General features: G+C 42.0%; 2 protein-coding genes across 2 annotated transcripts; both read right to left on the reverse strand.

Moving 5' to 3' along the window:
• Positions 1–1,483: 1,483 nt before the first annotated feature.
• Positions 1,484–4,161, reverse strand: LOC142663615 (uncharacterized). Its single transcript, XM_075842367.1, has 2 exons — positions 4,052–4,161; positions 1,484–3,306 (listed from the first exon to the last, which is right to left on the reverse strand). The coding sequence occupies exons 1-2, from the start codon at positions 4,155–4,157 to the stop codon at positions 1,742–1,744; spliced, it is 1,671 nt and encodes a 556-aa protein (XP_075698482.1). The 5' UTR covers positions 4,158–4,161; the 3' UTR covers positions 1,484–1,741.
• Positions 4,162–12,366: 8,205 nt separating this feature from the next.
• On the reverse strand, positions 12,367–14,661 carry LOC142663616 (uncharacterized). The gene is made up of 2 exons (XM_075842368.1): positions 14,472–14,661; positions 12,367–14,287 (listed from the first exon to the last, which is right to left on the reverse strand). Exons 1-2 carry the CDS (start codon positions 14,581–14,583, stop codon positions 12,645–12,647), a joined length of 1,755 nt encoding a protein of 584 aa, XP_075698483.1. The 5' UTR covers positions 14,584–14,661; the 3' UTR covers positions 12,367–12,644.
• Between the last annotated feature and the right edge of the window lie 6,962 nt (positions 14,662–21,623).

Raw genomic sequence — 21,623 nt, forward strand, 5'->3', positions numbered from 1 at the left:
TTTTAGGTAGAGCCAATATGACCAAAAAAACTGCGATTTTGCCGTTTTAAATTCTTTATTTTTCACGTGAGACACTCCATACATCACCCCCCAAACTACGACATGCTATGTCATGGTGCGCAAAGGGGTTAATGTGCAGCGGATGGTGCAGAGTGAAAATTACAATTTTCCACTCATATGCCATTGTAGTACACAATATGTTATGCCCAGTTTGTGTCTGAAGACAAATACCTCATAAAATATTAACCGTGTTCTCCCGGGTATGGCATTGCCATATCTGTGGACGTAAATTGGTGTTTAGGCACGCTGTAGGGCTCAGAAGGGAGGGACGCCATTTGGCTTTTGGGGCGTAGATGTAGCTTGGTGGTAGTTCTGTTTGGACTTTTCCTGGTGTTTCAGTTTATAATGTGGGGGCATATGTTATCTGTGCGGGGTACATCAGGGTATAATAAGAGGGTATAATAATGCAGTAAATAAATAATAATCCGCAGATATGTGGCCGGTGTCGCAATGATAAATGGCGCCCAATCTTATCTGCTTTTGGACACACTGCACATTTTGCATCGCCATATTCTGAGAGCCAGAACTTTCTTATTTTTTCTCCACCGGATCTGTGTGAGGGTTTATTCGTTGCGGGACAATCTAGTTTTCATTGGTACCATTTTGGGGCACCAGAATTTTTTTTGATCACGTTTTATTCAATTTTTTGGGGCTGCCGATCCGCTGTAAACCTCTTCGATGTGGTGATTGCAATCGACCACCGCATCGAAGGGGTTAATTGCCGATTTCAGCGGCGACAGGCCGCTGATCGGCAACGGGGAGAGCAGGGCAGACACCCTGCACAGTTAACCGCCGCTGCGGTGTAGCGCCGCGCGGCGGTTAACTGTTAAAGCGCAGACGTAACTGCACGCCCAGGTGCGCGAAGTTACTGCTCACCTGGACGTGCATTTACGCCAAGGTGCGGGAAGGGGTTAAGGGAAATTTGGTGGCACTGTTGTTTATGTCGTGTTGTGCTAACGCTGTTCATTGATGGCACTGTTAACGGGGGCACCCAGACTGTGTTGTTAGTTTAGGCACCTAGGTATAGGGCTGTTACATGAATTTATTTACATTGAAAAAAAATTCTAGCCACTGATCCTAGAAAATGAAATAAACATACAAGTGTGTGCTTTACATTACGTCCTTCTTCCAAAGGTTCATTGATTTCTGGAGTGGGATATATGTGCGTTGACCAGGATTGCCAATCTGATTCTTTCTTTTTTCAGGACAATTTATCCAAAAATCACGGACGGCCAACATTTTTTACGGACAAATTAGTATATCATAAAGATTATAAGTAATTCCTATAGCTTTGACTATTGATCTGAACTTATCAGCAGCATGTAATGTAACCTCTGAAATTATTATAATTACAATCCCACATCTGCACAAGTTCCTAGAAATTCAATAAATCAGACACATCAATTTTTTAAATGCAGTCAGTTTTATTACAGGCATCCAATGCCATCAACAAGCTGGAACACCGATGTCCATCAATGTGAAGTTAAATATATTAGGAAGTTTTTCCAGCCCAGCAGCGTTGCTCAAATCTGATGACCGGATCCAGGCACTGTAGACATCCGATGGCTCTGGTGTCCCATTCCTTGTAGTGAAAGATGATCACTTTTCTATGGTGGTATTGTGGTCACCTTTTATCTTATAGTTGATCACACATCTCCCAGTGGCCCACCTACAATCTGATTTATTGACCACAGCGTTTCTTTAGCAGTTCACTCAGTGTGGTCATAAATGCAGTGTGCTCCAGCTTTGGTATTTCCCTCCAGACAACTGGTTCCTGGGCCACAACGTTCTCCGGATCTGCGCTCTGTGCGGTGGTTGTTGCACTTTGCTCTTTCACAGCAGCATCTGCTTTTTGGGCCTCGTTTGTTAGCTCTTTTTTCGATGTGGTGGCAAATGCACTCAACTCTAACTTCGGAGCAGCTGGTATCTGGGCCATATCATTTTTAATCTCTTTCTTCGGTGCGGTCATAAATGCACTCGGCTCTAGTTTTGGAGCAGCTGGTATCTGAGCCACATCGTCTTTTAGATCTTTCTTTGGTGCGGTCATAAATGCGCACGGCTCTAGCTTTGGAGCAGCTGGTATCTGAGCCACATCGATTTTTTGATTTTTCTTTGGTGCAGTGGTAAATGCACTCGGCTCTAGCTTAGGAGCAGTTGGTATCTGAGCCACATCGATTTTTAGGTTTTTCTTTGGTGCGGTGGTAAATGCACTCAGCTCTAGCTTCGGAGCAGCTGGTATCTGGACCACATCGGTTTTTAAATCTTTTTTTGGTGCGGTCATAAATTCACTCAGGTCTAGTTTTGGAGCAGCTGGTATCTGAGCCACATCGTCTTTTAGATCTTTCTTTGGTGCGGTCATAAATGCACTCAGCTCTAGTTTTGGAGCAGCTGGTATCTGAGCCACATTATTTTTAATATCTTTCTTTGGTGCGGTCATAAATGTGCACGGCTCTAGCTTTGGAGCAGCTGGTATCTGAGCAACATCGATTTTTAGGTTTTTCTTTGGTGCAGTGGTAAATGCACTCGGCTCTAGCTTAGGAGCAGTTGGTATCTGAGCCACATCGATTTTTAGGTTTTTCTTTGGTGCGGTGGTAAATGCACTCAGCTCTAGCTTCGGAGCAGTTGGTATCTGAGCCACATCGATTTTTAGGTCTTTCTTTGGTGCGGTGGTTAATGCACTCAGCTCTAGCTTCGGAGCAGCTGGTATCTGGACCACATCGGTTTTTAAATCTTTCTTTGGTGCGGTCATAAATGCACTCGGCTCTAGCTTCGGAGCAGCTGGTATCTGGGCCACATCATCTTTTAGCTTTTCCTTTGGTGAGCTGGTATTTGCAGTCGGCTTTTCCACAACAACTTCCTTCAGCTCATCCTCTATTGGCTCTTGGTGCAATTTGTAACTGTTGTTTTTACCACAGCATTTCTTTAGGAATCTATTTAGTGCAGTCATAAATGCACTCGGCTCTAGCTTCGGGGCAGCTGGTATGTGGGCCACATTGTTTTTTAGATCCTCGCTCGAAGCTGTGATTTTTACAATCGGCTCTTTCTTTGGAGTAGCCGGCTTCTCCACAACAACTTCCTTTAGCTCGCCCTCTGCTGGGTCCTGACGTACGAATTGGTGCAATTTGTAGATAAAATATATCAGGGCCCCAATCACAGCGAACAGGAAGGTGTCAATTACTGCCACAGCGGTGTAACCAAGGATTTCCTCCAGGGTGGCAGCTGGCAGGGGCACGGTAGGGGTGGTCACTGTCCAGAAATGAATAATAAATAATAGTGAGACATTACATACAGTATACCAGACGAGGACATTGTAAACATGAAGGGAATTGTAGTTTCACAAAAGTTGGATAGTCTCAAGTTCGAGACCACCTTTGCAGATCATTGCATTATACTTAGTAACAAAGCCCCCCCCGTTCTGATAATGTAATCCAGTGTTCTGATAATGTAATCTGGGCAGGGCCTGAGTGAAGGGCAGTGCATGCAGGGATTATGTGACTGCTCATGTTTTTCTTGGTTTTATATAAATCGCAATAGTTATATAATTCTGCAACTTTCTAATATGTTTTTCAAGATCTCTGCTTGTTGGCAGTGAATGGGACCATTCTTGCTTACATTCAGAGGCTGAAAACCTGTATGGACCTAATATGTCTCAAAGCTGAGGGTTTGTTACAGTTGTATTCCGTGCAGACAATCCTCTGTGAGGTATAAATACAGCAGCAGCACAAATTTCCCTCCTGTTCTGACAGTTTATTACATTAAGTCAGTGCGTACAAATAAATAAGGTCTGTAGCTGTGGCTCAGTTCTGTATAATACACAATGCAGCTCTTAAAGTGAGAGGGAGTATTACATGTCAATCATTAGCGGGCACAGAAGAAAGAAACTTCCTGCAAAAGCCATGTGAGACAGACAGGAAAAGATAGGCATCGCCTATGTAGCGCCACCGATCTCTTGTAACAGAACCCCCCCCCCCCCTGTGTAAATGCACATTACCTGCTGTTCTTCTAGTGACCAGACCTTCTACATCACATGGGGCGACAGTCAGCATAATTAGCAGCAAAACTCTCACATCCATCATCATCATCATCATCATAATCATCTCCTTCTTCAAAACCCTCAACTGTCCCCAGCACATCCTTCACATTATGTAGGGCTGGACATGGCATTGTGATGTCAGTGGTATTGTGATGTCACTAACAGTTCTAGGTACTGATGATGTCGTCATCTGGGTGGGGCCTGAGTGACAGACAATGTATGCAGGGATCATGTGACTTTGCCCTCATGTTTTGAAAATCTAGCAGCAGTGGTCACAGGGCAGACCTTGGAGCACTGCTACTCCATTAACTCCCTAGATGCTGCGGTCAATAGCGGATGCGGCATCTAGGGGGTTAGACAGAGCGAAGGGGCTCCCCCTGTCATCCCATTAGCACACACGTGACGCAATTGCGTGGTGCCGATGGGTTGTAAAAGCCCCAGGGCTGCCATAGCTATATGCCTATTAGGTTAGAAGCACGGCTTAATAGATTGCCTGTCAGTTTATCATTGACAGACAATAATGCTTTGGTATACGGAGTATACCAAAGCATTGTAATATCGATCAGAAAATCACATTTTGAAGTCCCCTAGAGGGACAAAATAAAAACAATTGATTTGAATAAAGTTTATTACAAAAAAATAAAACTAAATAAAAACATTTTATTCCATGCAAAGTAATTATTTTTTTCAATAGGTGGTGAAAAAAAAGACACATATATAGTATCGCTGCATTTATAACTACCCATGTAATAAAATGAACCAGTTATTCAATAGGCACGGTTGACCGAAGTAAAAAAAATGAGAAAAACTATGGCAAAATTGATTTTATTCTCCAATTCCTCCTTTAAATTAGTTTTTTTTTTTAAATAAAAGCTAATACATTTATATCTTCCCTGAAAATGGTGCTATTAAAAAAAATATAACTCATCCTGCAAAAAACAAGCCCACATACGACTTAGATGATGCAAAGATAAAAAAAGTTATTGGCTCTCTGAATGCAGTGATGCAAAAACTAAAAACATTCGGCTACAATAGGCTCGGTAATGTAGGGGGGTAAACCCTGCAGTAATGAAGTGGTTAAGCAAAGATTTCACAGAAAAGGTCTTTTTATTTTTTTTTCCAGATGAATCAAAAAAAGTAGATTTGAAGCGGCTGAGCGCTCACACGAGAGCTTCTGGCATTTAGTTTTAGCGATTAGTGAGTGTCTCAGTGCTCGGACACCCACCAATCAAAACTTCTGATGTGTATCTATGACATGTCGGAATTTTGTCAAACGTTTAGTTACTCTTTAAACAGCCAAGTGGTATTTGATTGCGTTTATCTTTTAAATTCGTTATTGAGTAAATCCCCAAGGTTGGGTGCTCTTTTGGCCACCAAACTTGGGTTTAACACCCACTATTTTACGGATTTCTTCATGAAGAGTCAGTTGACACCAATTCTTTTAAAGTATTTCCTTGTCAAGGCTACCGAATTTAGTGATTAGACTGGTATGGTTGTTTTGATGTCTTTTGCTGCTATTGTTGCTATATATGATGTATACATCTTTTTCCATGAAACTTTATGTATTTTTTCTGATCATGTACATTACATTCACTGGCCAGTGATCCTTTAGGGGGGTTCTGTGGGAGTCATGTAGGCACACGCATGACATCCAGTGAAACAGTGGTCACAGTGCTCCTAGCCTGTACTAACTCCCTAACCTCTAACACTCAGGGCCGCACCTGCCATAAGGTGAGCCTGCTGCCTCAGGCGGCGCCACGAAGCTAAAAAGGGGGGGTTGTGGCATTTTGTGCACTGTGTTGATCTTAGCGAGGAGCCAGGGACAGCCTGGGCCAGGATCGCGTGGGGGGGAACCAGGACTTATTTAGCAGACGTGCAGCACGATAGGTGCACATCTGCTACAACACTCCTCCTTTCATAACAGCATGCAGCGCATACGTCCTAGAACCCACAGGGAATTTCGGCCGAAAAACTGCACCAAATTGTGGTACGCATTTTCGGGCAGAAACTGTGCTGGAAAAAAAAGGCAATACAGATGTAGTGAAGTTTATCTTGACCCTGATAACTTGCTGCAGCGTGACGTCACACAACAAAAGCCATTGAAAAAGTCAAGATAAAGGATCTTGTCGTTGCGTATTTAATGCGTTAAAAGTCAAGATAAAGATGGCTACATCTGTACTTACCCCCCCCCCCAGCATTGTTATCGCGACATGTCCCTCCATTCTCCGTCTCCCTCTGTTAAATTTTCGCCTCAGGCAGCAGAAAAGCTAGAATCGGCCCTGATAACACTACATCTCATTGTTAAAAGAAAAACAGTCCACCCATAGGCACATGTGGGATGGGTTGTATGATCTACATACATAAAATGAACAGTTGGCACCTGTTTTATAGAGGTGAAGCCGGTACCAGTAAAAATAAGACAAACATATCCAAATGTCATGAATACTGGGAGACTGGAAAGAGAGAACCAGAATGTGTGCCAGAGTAGAAGTGGCAGTGTTAGCCAGACTATGGATGCCATGGTGAGATCTGTGGAATCCACATTTTAGCATATTTGCCTACTATTTTGGATTGTCCAGGAGTCTTCTGAAATAGGCAAGTTCTAGATCTTCATGGTCGGAATATGAGGAGATTGAATTCTTGGATTCATTCAAAATACTATATTTAATTATGATCGTCAATGGCTAATTTGAGATTTGTTTTACTTGTCTGGAATGTCATTCTAATACGAACAGTATTGAGTGTTTGTTGCTTATGTATATTTTTGTTTTTTCTGTAATGTATAAAATCTTTTAATAAAAATGTAAGATTTAAAAAAAAAGAAATAGGCAAGATCTTCTAGGCAGCACGAGTTTTGGACCCATCCACAATTGATAAAACCGTGCCAGCACTATACCGGCATTGTATGAGGAGGCACACTGTTGCTACTGTTAATGTGGAATACTGCTGGTATTATTGTTTATTAAAGAAGCACTCCACACTTTATTTTTGTTTCCCCCCCCCCCCATATGTGCATTGGTGTTTCAGTGGGGTGCTGTGTGCAGAAATTCTTACCGATCCGTGCATCACGTCGTTTTCGGATCTAGCGCCACCCACATGATCTTCATTCTGACTTGGTCTGAAATCCCTGTGATTTTGAGAAATTGGGAACCCAGGCTCTCAATGCATTCCTATGGGAGCCAGAACAAGGCTCCTCAGGAATGCAGAGTGAGTCGGGGTTCCGGTTTCCCCAAAAGCACTGTGATTCCAGACCAGGTCAGAATGTGATCACATGGGCGGCGCTGGACCCAAAAACTATGCGATGCACGGATCTGTAAGTACTTCTGCACACCGCACCCCACTGAAACACCAGTGTACAAATGGAGGAGGAAATAAATAATAAAAATAAAAAATTGTGAAGTGCGCCTTTTAACCCCTTCAGGACTGAGCCTGTTTTGGCCTTCAGGACGAAGCCGATTTTTCAAATCTGACATGTGTCACTTTATGTGGTAATAACTCCGGAATGCTTTTACCTATCCAAGCGATTCTGAGACTGTTTTCTCGTAATATATTGTACTTTGTTAGTGAAAAAATTTGCTTGATAAATTCAATATTTATTTGTAAAAAACACCAAGATTTGGAGAAAATTTGCAAAAATTAGCATTTTTCTAAATTTAAATGTATCTGCTTGTAAAACAGATAGTAATACCACACAAAATAGTTACTAGTTAACATTTCCCATATGTCTACTTTAGTTTGGCATCGTTTTTTGAACATTCTTTTATTTTTCTAGGACGTTACAAGGCTTAGAACTTTAGCAGCAATTTCTCATATTTTCAAGAAAATTTCAAAAGGCGATTTTTACAGGGACCAGTTCAGTTCTGGAGTGGCTTTGAGGGCCTTATATATTAGAAAGTCCCCATAAATCACCCCATTTTGAAAACTGCACCCCTCAAAGTATTCAAAACCGCATTCAGAAAGTGTATTAACCCTTTAGGCGTTTCACAGGAATTAACCCCTTAGTGACCACTAATACGCCTTTTAACGTGATTCACTACTGGGCTTTAGGCTAGGCTGACGCCTTTTCACGTCAGCCTAGTCTAAGTCCTGCACGGGTCTCCCGTGCAGGCAGGAGCCGGGGCTCTGCTGTCTGATGACAGCTGAGCTCCTGCTCCAACGCCCGCGATCGAAGTTTACAATAGCGACCGCGGCATTTAACTTTGTTTACAGAGGGAGTGCGCTCCCTCTGTCACCCATCGGCGGCCCGCGAATGCAATCGCGGGTCTCCGATGGGGTGTCATGGCAGCCGGGGGACTGATAAAAGCCCCCAGGTCTGCCCTGGACATATGCCTGTTAGGACGCGCCGGAGGCACGTCCTAACAGATTGCCTGTCAGATTTACACTGACAGGCAATAATGCTCTGGTATACGAAGTATACCAGAGCATTATAGCAGCGATCGGAACATCGCACAGTAAAGTCCCCTAGTGGGACTAATAAAATCAGTCATCAAAGTGAAATAAAGATTATTAATAAAAAGTACAGTAAAAAAATAAATAAAACCATTTTTTTCCATAAAAAGTTGTTTTATTTAGTAAAAGTGTAAAAAAAAAAAAAAAGTACACATATGTGGTATCGCCGCGACCGTAATGACTCCATTAATAAAGTTAATATGTAATTTAAACCGCAAAGTGAACACCGTAAAAAAAAACGCAAAAAACTATGGCGAAATTGCCATTTTTTTCCATTGCCCCCCAAAAAAGTCATAATAAAAATGAATCAATAAGTCCCATGTACCCCAAAACAGTACCATTCAAAACTACGTCTTGTCCCGCAGAAAACAAGCCCAAAAAATCACTACATTGATGGAAAAATAAAAAAATTACGGCTCTTGGAAAGCGACGATGCAAAAACAAATAATTTTAGTTCAAAAGTGTTTTTATTGTGCAAAAGTCGTAAAACATAAAAAAACCTCTACATATGTGGTATCGCCGTAATCGTACCGACCCATAGAATAAAGGTCACATGTTAATTACGTCGCACAGTGAACGGCGTCAATTTAAAAACGCATAGAACAATGGCGGAATTTCAGGTTTTTTTTATAATCCCCCCCAAAAAGGTTAATAAAAGTTAATATAAAAATTATATGTACCCAAAAATGGTGCCATTAAAAAGCACAACTAATCCCGCAAAAAACAAGTCCTCATACAGCTATGTAGACGAAAAAATAAAAACGTTATAGCTCTTTGAATGCGACTATAGAAAAACGAATAAAATAGCTTGGTCATTAAGGCCTAAAATGGGCTGGTCACTAAGGGGTTAAAGCAACGTAGAGGTGAAAGTTACAAATTTCATTTTTTTTTTACAAAATTCATTTGTAATACATTTTTTTCTATACCACAGAAGGTTTTACCCGAGAAATGTAACTTATTATTTATTGCCCAGATTCTGCAGTTTTTAGAAATACCCCACATGTGGCCCTAGTGCGCTAATTTACTGAAATACAGGCCTCAGAAGCAAAGGAGCACCTAGTGGATTTTGGGGCCTCCTTTTTTTTTAGCATATATTTTAGGTACCATGTCAGGTTTGAAGAGGTCTTGTGGGGCCAAAACAATAAAGACCCCCAAAAGTGACCTCATTTTGGAAACTACACACCTCAGGGAATTTATCTAGGGGTATAGTTAGCATTTTGAACCCACATTTTTTTTGCTAAATTTATTTGAATTAGTTTGTGAAGATGAAAAAACGTAGAAATGTTTAATTTTTTCAAGGAATAAAAGAGAAAAAACACCCCAACATATGTAAAGCAATTTCTCCTGATTATAGCAATACCCCATATGTGGTAATAAACTGCTGTTTGGACCCACAGCAGGACTCAGAAGGGAAGGAGCACCATTTGGATTTTGGAATTCTGATTTTGCTGGAATAGTTTTCAGTGCCATGTCGCATTTGAAATGCACTGGAGGGAACAAAATAGTGGAAACCCCTGGAAAGTGACCCTATTTTGGAAAGTACACTCATCAAGGAATTTTTCTAGGGGTAAAGTTTGCATTTTGACCCCACGGTTGTTTTGCTGAATTCATTGGAATTATTCTGTAAAGGTAAAAATCGACTTTTTTTCTGAAAAAAGGTAGCCATTTTTAATTTTTACAAGGAATAAAGGAGAAAAAGCACCCCAACATTTGTAAAACAATTTCTCCCGATGATGGAAATATGCCATATGTGGTAATAAACTGCTGTTTGGACCCACAGCAAGGCTTAGAAGGGAAGGAACGCTATTTGGCTTTTGGAACTCAAATTTAGCTGAAATGGCTTTTGGGTGCCATGTTGCATTTGCAAAGCCCCTGAGAGGCCAAAACAGTGGAAACCTCCCAAAAGTGGAAATGACACCACTTAAAGAATCTATCTAGGGATATAGTGGGCATTTAGACCCCACAAGTCTTTTGCAGGATTTATTAGAATTAGGCCGTGAAAATGAATATCAACATTTCTTCCACTAAAATGTTGAATTTTTTCAATTTCACACAGGATAAAGGGGGAAAAAGCTGCCCAACATTTGTAAAGCAATTTCTCCCGAATACGGCAATACCCCATGTGTGGTCATAAATGGTTTTTCATTAGAAAGTAATTAACCCTTTCTGGACTGATCCATTTTTTCTTTTCCTTTTTAGTGTTTTCCTCCCCGTGTTCCAAGAGCCACAACTTTTTTATTTTTCAGTCAATAGAGCGGTTTGAGGGCTTATTTATTGAGGGACAAGCGGTCGTTTTTATTGGTACCATTTTTTGGTACATACAACTTTTTGAGCACTTTTTATTAAATTTTTAGGTAGAGCCAATATGACCAAAAAAACTGTGATTTTGCCGTTTTAAATACTTTATTTTTCACGTGAGACGCTCCATACATCACCCCCCACACTACGACATGCTATGTCATGGTGCGCAAAGGGGTTAATGTGCAGCGGATGGTGCAGAGTGAAAATTACAATTTTCCACTCATATGCCATTGTAGTACACAATATGTTATGCCCAGTTTGTGCCTGAAGACAAATACCTCATAAAATATTAACCGTGTTCTCCCGGGTATGGCATTGCCATATCTGTGGACGTCAATTGGTGTTTAGGCACGCTGTAGGGCTCAGAAGGGAGGGACGCCATTTGGCTTTTGGGGCGCAGATGTAGCTTGGTGGTAGTTCTGTTTGGACTTTTCCTGGTGTTTCAGTTTATAATGTGGGGGCATATGTTATCTGTGCGGGGTACATCAGGGTATAATAAGAGGGTATAATAATGCAGTAAATAAATAATAATCCGCAGATATGTGGCCGGTGTCGCACTGATAAATGGCGCCCAATCTTATCTGCTTTTGGACACACTGCACATTTTGCATCGCCATATTCTGAGAGCCAGAACTTTCTTATTTTTTCTCCACCGGATCTGTGTGAGGGTTTATTCGTTGCGGGACAATCTGTAGTTTTCATTGGTACCATTTTGGGGTACCAGAATTTTTTTTGATCACGTTTTATTCAATTTTTTGGGGCTGCCGATCCGCTGTAAACCTCTTCGATGTGGTGATTGCAATCGACCACCGCATCGAAGGGGTTAATTGCCGATTTCAGCGGCGACAGGCTGCTGATCGGCAACGGGGAGAGCAGGGCAGACACCCTGCACAGTTAACCGCCGCTGCGGTGTAGCGCCGCGCGGCGGTAAACTGTTAAAGCGCGGACGTAACTGCACGCCCAGGTGCGCGAAGTTACTGCTCACCTGGACGTGCATTTACGCCAAGGTGCGGGAAGGGGTTAAGGGAAATTTGGTGGCACTGTTGTTTATGTCGTGTTGTGCTGACGCTGTTCATTGATGGCACTGTTAACGGGGGCACCCAGACTGTGTTGTTAGTTTAGGCACCTAGGTATAGGGCTGTTACATGAATTTATTTACATTGAAAAAAAATTCTAGCCACTGATCCTAGAAAATGAAATAAACATACAAGTGTGTGCTTTACATTACGTCCTTCTTCCAAAGGTTCATTGATTTCTGGAGTGGGATATATGTGCGTTGACCAGGATTGCCAATCTGATTCTTTCTTTTTTCAGGACAATTTATCCAAAAATCACGGACGGCCAACATTTTTTACGGACAAATTAGTATATCATAATGAATCATAAAGATTATAAGTAATTTCTATAGCTTTGACTATTGATCTGAACTTATCAGCAGCATGTAATGTAACCTCTGAAATTATTATAATTACAATCCCACATCTGAACAAGTTCCTAGAAATTCAATAAATCAGACACATCAATTTTTTAAATGCAGTCAGTTTTATTACAGGCATCCAATGCCATCAACAAGCTGGAACACCGATGTCCGTCAATGTGAAGTTAAATATATTAGGACGTTTTTCCAGCCCAGCGGCGTTGCTCAAATCTGATGACCGAATCCAGGCACTGTAGACATCCGATGGCTCTGGTGTCCCATTCCTTGTAGTGAAAGATGATCACTTTTCTATGGTGGTATTGTGGTCACCTTTTATCTTACAGTTGATCACACATCTCCCAGTGGCCCACCTAACAATCTGATTTATTGACCACAGCGTTTCTTTAGCAGTTTACTCAGTGTGGTCATAAATGCAGTGTGCTCCAGCTTTGGTATTTCCCTCCAGACAACTGGTTCCTGGGCCACAACGTTCTCCAGATCTGCGTTCTGTGCGGTGGTTGTTGCACTTTGCTCTTTCACAGCAGCATCTGCTTTTTGGGCCTCGTTTGTTAGGTCTTTTTTCGATGCAGTGGCAAATGCACTCAACTCTAACTTCGGAGCAGTTGGTATCTGGGCCATATCATTTTTAATCTCTTTCTTCGGTGCGGTCATAAATGCACTCGGCTCGAGTTTTGGAGCAGCTGGTATCTGGACCACATTGGTTTTTAAATCTTTTTTTGGTGCGGTCATAAATGCACTCAGCTCTAGTTTTGGAGCAGCTGGTATCTGAGCCACATCGACTTTTAGATCTTTCTTTGGTGCGGTCATAAATGCACTCAGCTCTAGTTTTGGAGCAGCTGGTATCTGGACCACATCGTCTTTTAGATCTTTCTTTGGTGCGGTCATAAATGCACTCAGCTCTAGTTTTGGAGCAGCTGGTATCTGAGCCACATCATTTTTAATATCTTTCTTTGGTGCGGTCATAAATGCGCACGGCTCTAGCTTTGGAGCAGCTGGTATCTGAGCAACATCGATTTTTAGGTTTTTCTTTGGTGCAGTGGTAAATGCACTTGGCTCTAGCTTAGGAGCAGTTGGTATCTGAGCCACATCGATTTTTAGGTTTTTCTTTGGTGCAGTGGTAAATGCACTTGGCTCTAGCTTAGGAGCAGTTGGTATCTGAGCCACATCGATTTTTAGGTTTTTCTTTGGTGCAGTGGTAAATGCACTCAGCTCTAGCTTCGGAGCAGCTGGTATCTGGACCACATCGGTTTTTAAATCTTTTTTTGGTGCGGTCATAAATGCACTCTGGTCTAGCTTCGGAGCAGCCGGTATCTGAGCCACATCTTTTTTTAGATCTTTCTTTGGTGCGGTGGTTAATGCACTCAGGTCTAGCTTCGGAGCAGTTGGTATCTGAGCCACATCGATTTTTAGGTCTTTCTTTGGTGCGGTGGTTAATGCACTCAGCTCTAGCTTCGGAGCAGCTGGTATCTGGACCACATCGGTTTTTAAATCTTTCTTTGGTGCGGTCATAAATGCACTCGGCTCTAGCTTCGGAGCAGCTGGTATCTGGGCCACATCATCTTTTAGCTTTTCCTTTGGTGAGCTGGTATTTGCAGTCGGCTTTTCCACAACAACTTCCTTCAGCTCATCCTCCATTGGCTCTTGGTGCAATTTGTAACTGTTGTTTTTACCACAGCATTTCTTTAGGAATCTATTTAGTGCAGTCATAAATGCACTCGGTTCTAGCTTCGGGGCAGCTGGTATGTGGGCCACATTGTTTTTTAGATCCTCGCTCGAAGCTGTGATTTTTACAATCGGCTCTTTCTTTGGAGCAGCCGGCTTCTCCACAACAACTTCCTTTAGCTCGCCCTCTGCTGGGTCCTGACGTACGAATTGGTGCAATTTGTAGATAAAATATATCAGGGCCCCAATCACAGCGAACAGGAAGGTGTCAATTACTGCCACAGCGGTGTAACCAAGGATTTCCTCCAGGGTGGCAGCTGGCAGGGGCACGGTAGGGGTGGTCACTGTCCAGAAATGAATAATAAATAATAGTGAGACATTACATACAGTATACCAGACGAGGACATTGTAAACATGAAGGGAATTGTAGTTTCACAACAGTTGGATAGTCTCAAGTTCGAGACCACCTTTGCAGATCATTGCATTATACTTAGTAACAAAGCCCCCCCGTTAGAAAATTTCCTTTACCTGCTGATATTCTAGTGACCTGACCCTGTACATCACACGGGGTGACCGTCAGCAAAATCAGTAGCACAACTCTTACATCCATCATCATCATCATCTCCTTAATCAAAACCATCAAATATCTCCATCACATCCCCCGCATTCTATAGGGCTGGACAGGGCATTGTGATGTCACTGGTATTGTGATGTCACCATATCACTGGTATTGTGATGTCACCAACAATACAGTGTTCTGATAATGTAATCTGGGCAGGGCCTGAGTGAAGGGCAGTGGATGTAGGGATTATGTGACTGCTCATGTTTTTCTTGGTTTTATATAAATCGCAATAGTTATATAATTCTGCAACTTTCTAATATGTTTTTCAAGATCTCTGCTTTTTGGCAGTGAATGGGACCATTCTTGCTTACATTCAGAGGCTAATACGTCTCAAAGCTGAGGGTTTGTTACAGTTGTATTCCGTGCAGACAATCCTCTGTGAGGTAAATACAGCAGCAGCACAAATTTCCCTCCTGTTCTGACAGTTTATTACATTAAGTCAGTGCGTGCAAATAAATAAGGTCTGTAGCTGTGGCTCAGTTCTGTATAATACACAATGCAGCTCTTAAAGTGAGAGGGAGTATTACATGTCAATCATTAGCGGGCACAGAAGAAAGAAACTTCCTGCAAAAGCCATGTGAGACAGACAGGAAAAGATAGGCAGCGCCTATGTAGCGCCACCGATCTCTTGTAACAGAACCCCCCCTGTGTAAATGCACATTACCTGCTGTTCTTCTAGTGACCAGACCTTCTACATCACATGGGGCGACAGTCAGCAAAATTAGCAGCAAAACTCTCACATCCATCATCATCATCATAATCATCTCCTTCTTCAAAACCCTCAACTGTCCCCAGCACATCCTTCACATTATGTAGGGCTGGACAGGGCATTGTGATGTCACTGGTATTGTGATGTCACCAACAGTTCTAGGTACTGATGATGTCGTCATCTGGGTGGGGCCTGAGTGACAGACAATGTATGCAGGGATCATGTGACTTTGCCCTCATGTTTTGAAAATCTAGCAGCAGTGGTCACAGGGCAGACCTTAGAGCACTGCTACTCCATTAACTCCCTAGATGCTGCGATCAATAGCAGATGCGGCATCTAGGGGGTTAGACAGAGCGAGGGGGCTCCCCCTGTCATCCCATTAACACACCCGTGACGCAATTGCGTGGTGCCGATGGGTTGTAAAAGCCCCAGGGCTGCCATAGCTATATGCCTATTAGGTTAGAAGCACGGCTTAATAGATTGCCTGTCCGTTTATCACTGACAGACAATAATGCTTTGGTATACGGAGTATACCAAAGCATTGTAATATCGATCAGAAAATCATATTTTGAAGTCCCCTAGAGGGACAAAATAAAAACAATTGATTTGAATAAAGTTTATTACAAAAAAATAAAACTAAATAAAAACATTTTATTCCATGCAAAGTAATTATTTTTTTCAATAGGTGGTGAAAAAAAAGACACATATATAGTATCGCTGCAATTATAACTACCCATGTAATAAAATGAACCAGTTATTCAATAGGCACGGTTGACCGAAGTAAAAAAAATGAGAAAAACTATGGCAAAATTGATTTTATTCTCCAATTCCTCCTTTAAATTAGTTTTTTTTTTTTAATAAAAGCTAATACATTTATATCTTCCCTGAAAATGGTGCTATTAAAAAAAATATAACTCATCCTGCAAAAAACAAGCCCACATACGACTTAGATGATGCAAAGATAAAAAAAGTTATTGGCTCTCTGAATGCAGTGATGCAAAAACTAAAAACATTCGGCTACAATAGGCTCGGTAATGTAGGGGGGTAAACCCTGCAGTAATGAAGTGGTTAAGCAAAGATTTCACAGAAAAGGTCTTTTTATTTTTTTTTCCAGATGAATCCGAAAAAGTAGATTCTTTGAAGTCAAATCTGCACATTGATCAGTTTCCACTTTTAACCCCTTAATGACCAGGCCATTTTGCACGTTAATGACCAAGGATTATTTTTTGTTTTTTTTAACGGTCGCATTCCAAGAGTCGTAACTTTTTTTTTATTACGTCGACATAGCCGTATAAGGGCTTGTTTTTTGCGGGACGAGTTGTATTTTGCAATTGCACCATTTTTAGATGCTTACAATATATTGATTAACTTTTATTAACTTTATTTTAGGAGAGAATTGAAAATAAGCAGCTATTCCAGCATTAATTTTCACGTTATAAATTTACGCTGTTTACTATGCAGCGTAAATAACATGTTAACTTTATTCTATGGGTCGGCACGATTACGGGGATACCAAATATGTAGAGGTTTTATATGTTTTCCTACGTTTGCACAATAAAAACCCTTTTAGAAAAAAATTACTTGTTTTAGCATCGCCGCTTTCCAAGAGCCGTCATTTTTTTATTTTTCCGTCGATGTGGCCGTATGTGGGCTTGATTTTTGCGGGCCAATGTGTAGTTTTCATTAGTACTATTTTGGGGTACATAGGACTTATAGATTAACTTTTATTTTATTTTTTAATGGGGGGATTGGGAGAAAAGAGAGAATTTTGCCGTTGTTTTTTGCGTTTTTTTTTTACGCCGTTCATCCGGCGGTTTCATTAATGTGTTCATTTTATTGGTCAAGTTGTTACGATCGCGGGGATACCATATATGTGTATGTGTTATTTGTTTTGACACTTTTACTGAATAAAACCACTTTTTGGGCAAAAAAAGTAGTTTTATTTGATTTTTGACTGTAATTATTATTTTATTTTTTTCAACAAACTTTATTTAACTGATTGACATTTTTTTTTAAGTCCCACCAGGGGACTTCACTATGCGATGTGCCAATCGCATATATAATGCTTTGGTATACTTAGTATACCAAAGCATTATTGCCTGTCAGTGTAAAACTGACAGGCAACCTGTTAGGTCATGCCTCCAGCATCGCCTAACAGGCAGTTGCGGAAGACAGACCTGGGGGTCTTTGTTAGACCCCTGGCTGTCATGGAAACCCGACGGCGACCCGCGATTTGTTTGCGGGAGCGCCGATCGGGTGACAGAGGGAGCTCCCTCCCTCTGTCAAACACATTAGATGTTGCTGTCACTATTGACAGCGGCATTTAATGGGTCAAACTGCCGGAATCAGAGCGCGCTTCGATTCCGGCAGTTGCAGCAGGAGCCAGGCTGTATATAACAGCCGTGCTCCTGCCGCTGATCGCGTGGGTACAGTCTCAGTACCCGCGCCATCACAGGACGGATATATCCGTCCTCCTGCGCGAACTAGCAGCTGCTGAGGACGGATACATCCGTCCTTCGGCGTTAAGGAGTTAAAGGGTAACTAAACGTTTGACAAACTTCTGACCTGTCATAGTGAGACCCCCACCAATCGCTAAAACGAAGAAGCAGAAGCGCTCGTGTGAGCGCTCAGCTGCTTCGTGTCTGTTCGGCTTTTTCCGGAAATCAATGTATCGGGGTACGGGCTCAATAGAAAGTCTTTGAGCCCGTACACCGATACATTGATCTCCAGAAATAGCCTAACAGAAATGAAGCGGCTGAGCGGTCACACGAGAGCTTCTGCCGTTTAATTTTAGCGATTGGTGGGGGTCTCAGTGCTCGGACCCCCACCAATCAAAACTTCTGACGTGTCACTATGACACGTCAGAAGTTTGTGAAACGTTTAGTTACCCTTTAAACAGCAAAGTGGTATTTGATTGCGTTTATCTTTTAAATTCGCTATTGACAAGTAAATTCCCAAGGTTGAGTGCTCTTTTGGCCACTAAACTTGGGTTAACACCCACTATTTTACGGATTTCTCCGCTAAGATTCAGATGACACCAATTCTTTTAAAGTATTTTGTTCTCAAGGCTACCGAATGTAGTGATTGGACGGGTATGGGTGTTTTGATGTCTCTTGCTATTTTTGTTGCTAAATATGATGTATAAATCTTTTTCCATGAAACTTTATGTATTTTTTCTGATCATGTACATTACATTCACTGGCAAGTGATCCTTTAGGGGGGGGGGGGGGGTTCTGTGGGAGTCATGTATGCACATGCATGACATCCAGTGAAACAGTGGTCACAGTACTCCTAGCCTGTACTAACTCCCTAACCTCTAACACCCAGGGCCGCACCTGCCATAAGGTGAGCCTGCTGCCTAAGGCGGCGCCATGTAGCTAAAAGAGGGGGGGTATTTTGTGCTCTGTGTTGATCCTAGCCAGAAGCCAGGGACAGGCTGGGCCGGGATCGCGTGGGGGGGGCTTCCGGACTTATTTAGCAGACATGCAGCACGATAGGTGCACATCTGCTACAACACTTCTCCTTTCTGACGCTGCACGCAGCACGCACCGCTAGAGAGGAGCAGGTTAGCAAGAAGAGCACAGCGTCCTGTGAGTTGAAAAATAGCACTTGATCTTCTGAAAGTCAGGAAAGTTAACCCATTACTTAACTGTATTTGTGTCCAAACCTTCTGATCACAACTTGATTCGAAGCAGCTTGTCAAGGGTTTTCGGAACAGTCTGATTCTCCCCTGCTAGGAGGATGGTGCATGATTCAACTGATGGAGGGTTATTAATGTCTCTACACAGCAGGAATTGTTTACGGTACACTGAAATTTTCTGACACCTGGTAACATATTCTCTGAAAATGCCTATCTCATGGCTATCTGTAACCCAGCAATGCTTGACATGCTACCTTTAAAGCCCACCTCACTTTTCCGGAGATTTTCAGAATAAGCTGTCATATGTGTGTACATGAAGAATAACACTATTTCTGTGCCAATATATGACTTGTATGTGGCATTATTTAGCAGTTTTCCCCTGCAGGCTCTGTCTCTAATTCTCAGTCGTCTCAAAGCTAGAGGGTGTATCCTAACGGCTATCAAGTCTTCTCTACACTGCCCCCATAAAAGAGGAGAATCCGGCTCTCCTATCTCTATCTATCACATACAGAAGGTACAGCAGCAATGAGCAGTGTAGCTGAAAATCCAGTATTGGTGTGACATAGAAATCTTACCATCACGTCTGTGTCTCCCTCTGTTCCTAATTCCTCCCTCTGCTCATCCCTCCCCCTCTATAGACTTACATGCAGCCTGTGTGTTGCTGATTCACACTCTCTCTGCTTCCTCCTCCCCCTTCCTTCTCTATAGACTTGTGTAGGAAGACAGTGAAGAGAAACACCCCACCTTCTGCAATCCTTCAATTCTGCTCTGTAATCAGGGACGGACTTTGCTTGACAACAGGGGGTGCACAGCAGATTACAGGACGAGAGACTCCTAGTGGCAATCTGTATGGATAAAACAACTGAATTTTAACCGTAAATTGCAAAGTTGTTTTATATCAGGTATACTATAAGATTAGCATAAATTGTTTGAAAAGTAGTGTCCATTTAAATCCTCATGCACATGGCCGTATTACAGCGGAGTACAACCTAAGAGGAGTATATGGGGCTTTTACTGTACCTCCAACTTCATATAGAAGTATATAGAAATTTTTTTCTTATTCATATGGAACTTGCCATATTATGGAGGTATTCTCCCCTACTAGTATTGCTTCTAGGGAAGAATATTTCCTTAATACAGTGCTATACACACCATATGTCATGATCACCGTAGTACAGAGCCGCAGGGGCTCTGTGTGCTGCCATACATTTATTAAGATTAATTCAGATCCCAGAGTAGACCCTAAAATAAATTTAGAGCCAATACCAGACTAAAAATATATGAATCCAGACCCTAGACTAGGGGTCTCAAACTCGGCCGGGTGAGTGGGCCACATATAGAAAAAATGTGAATTTGACGGGCCGCATTACTTTCAAATTTGATACATTACAAAATTATTTATACCACTAAGAGAAAAATAAGAGCCTTTAACGCCAATGTATATAATATAAAAAGTTAAATCTTTATTATACAGACAATGTACATACTGAAATAGCACAAAGAGAACTCTAGTATAAAGGCGGAGACCGCACCAAGTGTTATAGCCACCAATTAACCAAGGGTAGCTGCATACATGTTAGACTGAGTACCAGATTCACAATTAAGTATACAATCAATACACCATTTAGCTCAAGAGTAAGGAAGGGAGAACAAGGAAGGGCTATTAAGTTGGGTTACAGGAGAGCAAAAATGACATTACGGAATGAGCTTCTGAAACCTAAAAAACAATCGGACAACCAGTCTGGGGTACGCTTCATATCCACTTACAATGGGCAGTGGAACAAGATGCGTAGCATTTTGGAGCACCACTGGCCCATTCTCCTGTCTGAACCTCACTTAGCCCAAAGTCTATCTGAGAGACCCTTGATGACTGCAAGACGAGCCAAGAACCTAAGGGATTTTCTTGTAAAAAGCCATTATGTCCCCCGTCAGGTATCACCCTTTGGTTCACGTGGACCGAGAAAAGGGTGCTACCCGTGCGGAAAATGCAGAGCATGTGCTAATATCTGTCGGGCAACAAGCTTCTCCTCAGCAGATGGAACACGCAATTTTAATATTCGTGAATACATTTCATGCAGCACGACACATGTGATTTACCAGGCGACATGTGGGTGCCCAAAGATATACATCGGACTGACCTCCCGAGAACTGAGAATCCGTACTAGAGAACATATACGTGATATCTTGGGGGCCAGTGAGGTAGATGATCCGACACAACTGAAGACTATACCTCAGCATTTTAAGAGGTATCATGACTGCAATCCGAAATCATTTTCGGTCAAAGGCATTGATAGGATACATTGTGGCATCAGGGGGGGGGAATGTGAAGAGGGTTTTGGCGCAAAGGGAATCCAAATGGATTGTCATGTTGGGCTCCATGACACCACGGGGCCTTAATGAAAACCTTAGTTTCGTTCCATTTCTGTAATAACCTATCTCACAATCTCTATTACCGACTTGTTTTTAGTATATATTTTCTGTATTTTTGTAAGTCTGCATCTTAGTCATTTTTTGCTTGATTCAACTACCATCCAGTACGATATATACTGCACCCCTCTTCCACTCAAACTAGTTATTTATGGAGACATTGTTCTCCCTTCCTTACTCTTGAGCTAAATGGTGTATTGATTGTATACTTAATTGTGAATCTGGTACTCAGTCTAACATGTATGCAGCTACCCTTGGTTAATTGGTGGCTATAACACTTGG

This window comes from Rhinoderma darwinii, chromosome 11 (assembly GCF_050947455.1).
Source record: "Rhinoderma darwinii isolate aRhiDar2 chromosome 11, aRhiDar2.hap1, whole genome shotgun sequence".
NCBI classification, from domain to species: Eukaryota; Metazoa; Chordata; class Amphibia; order Anura; family Rhinodermatidae; genus Rhinoderma; species Rhinoderma darwinii.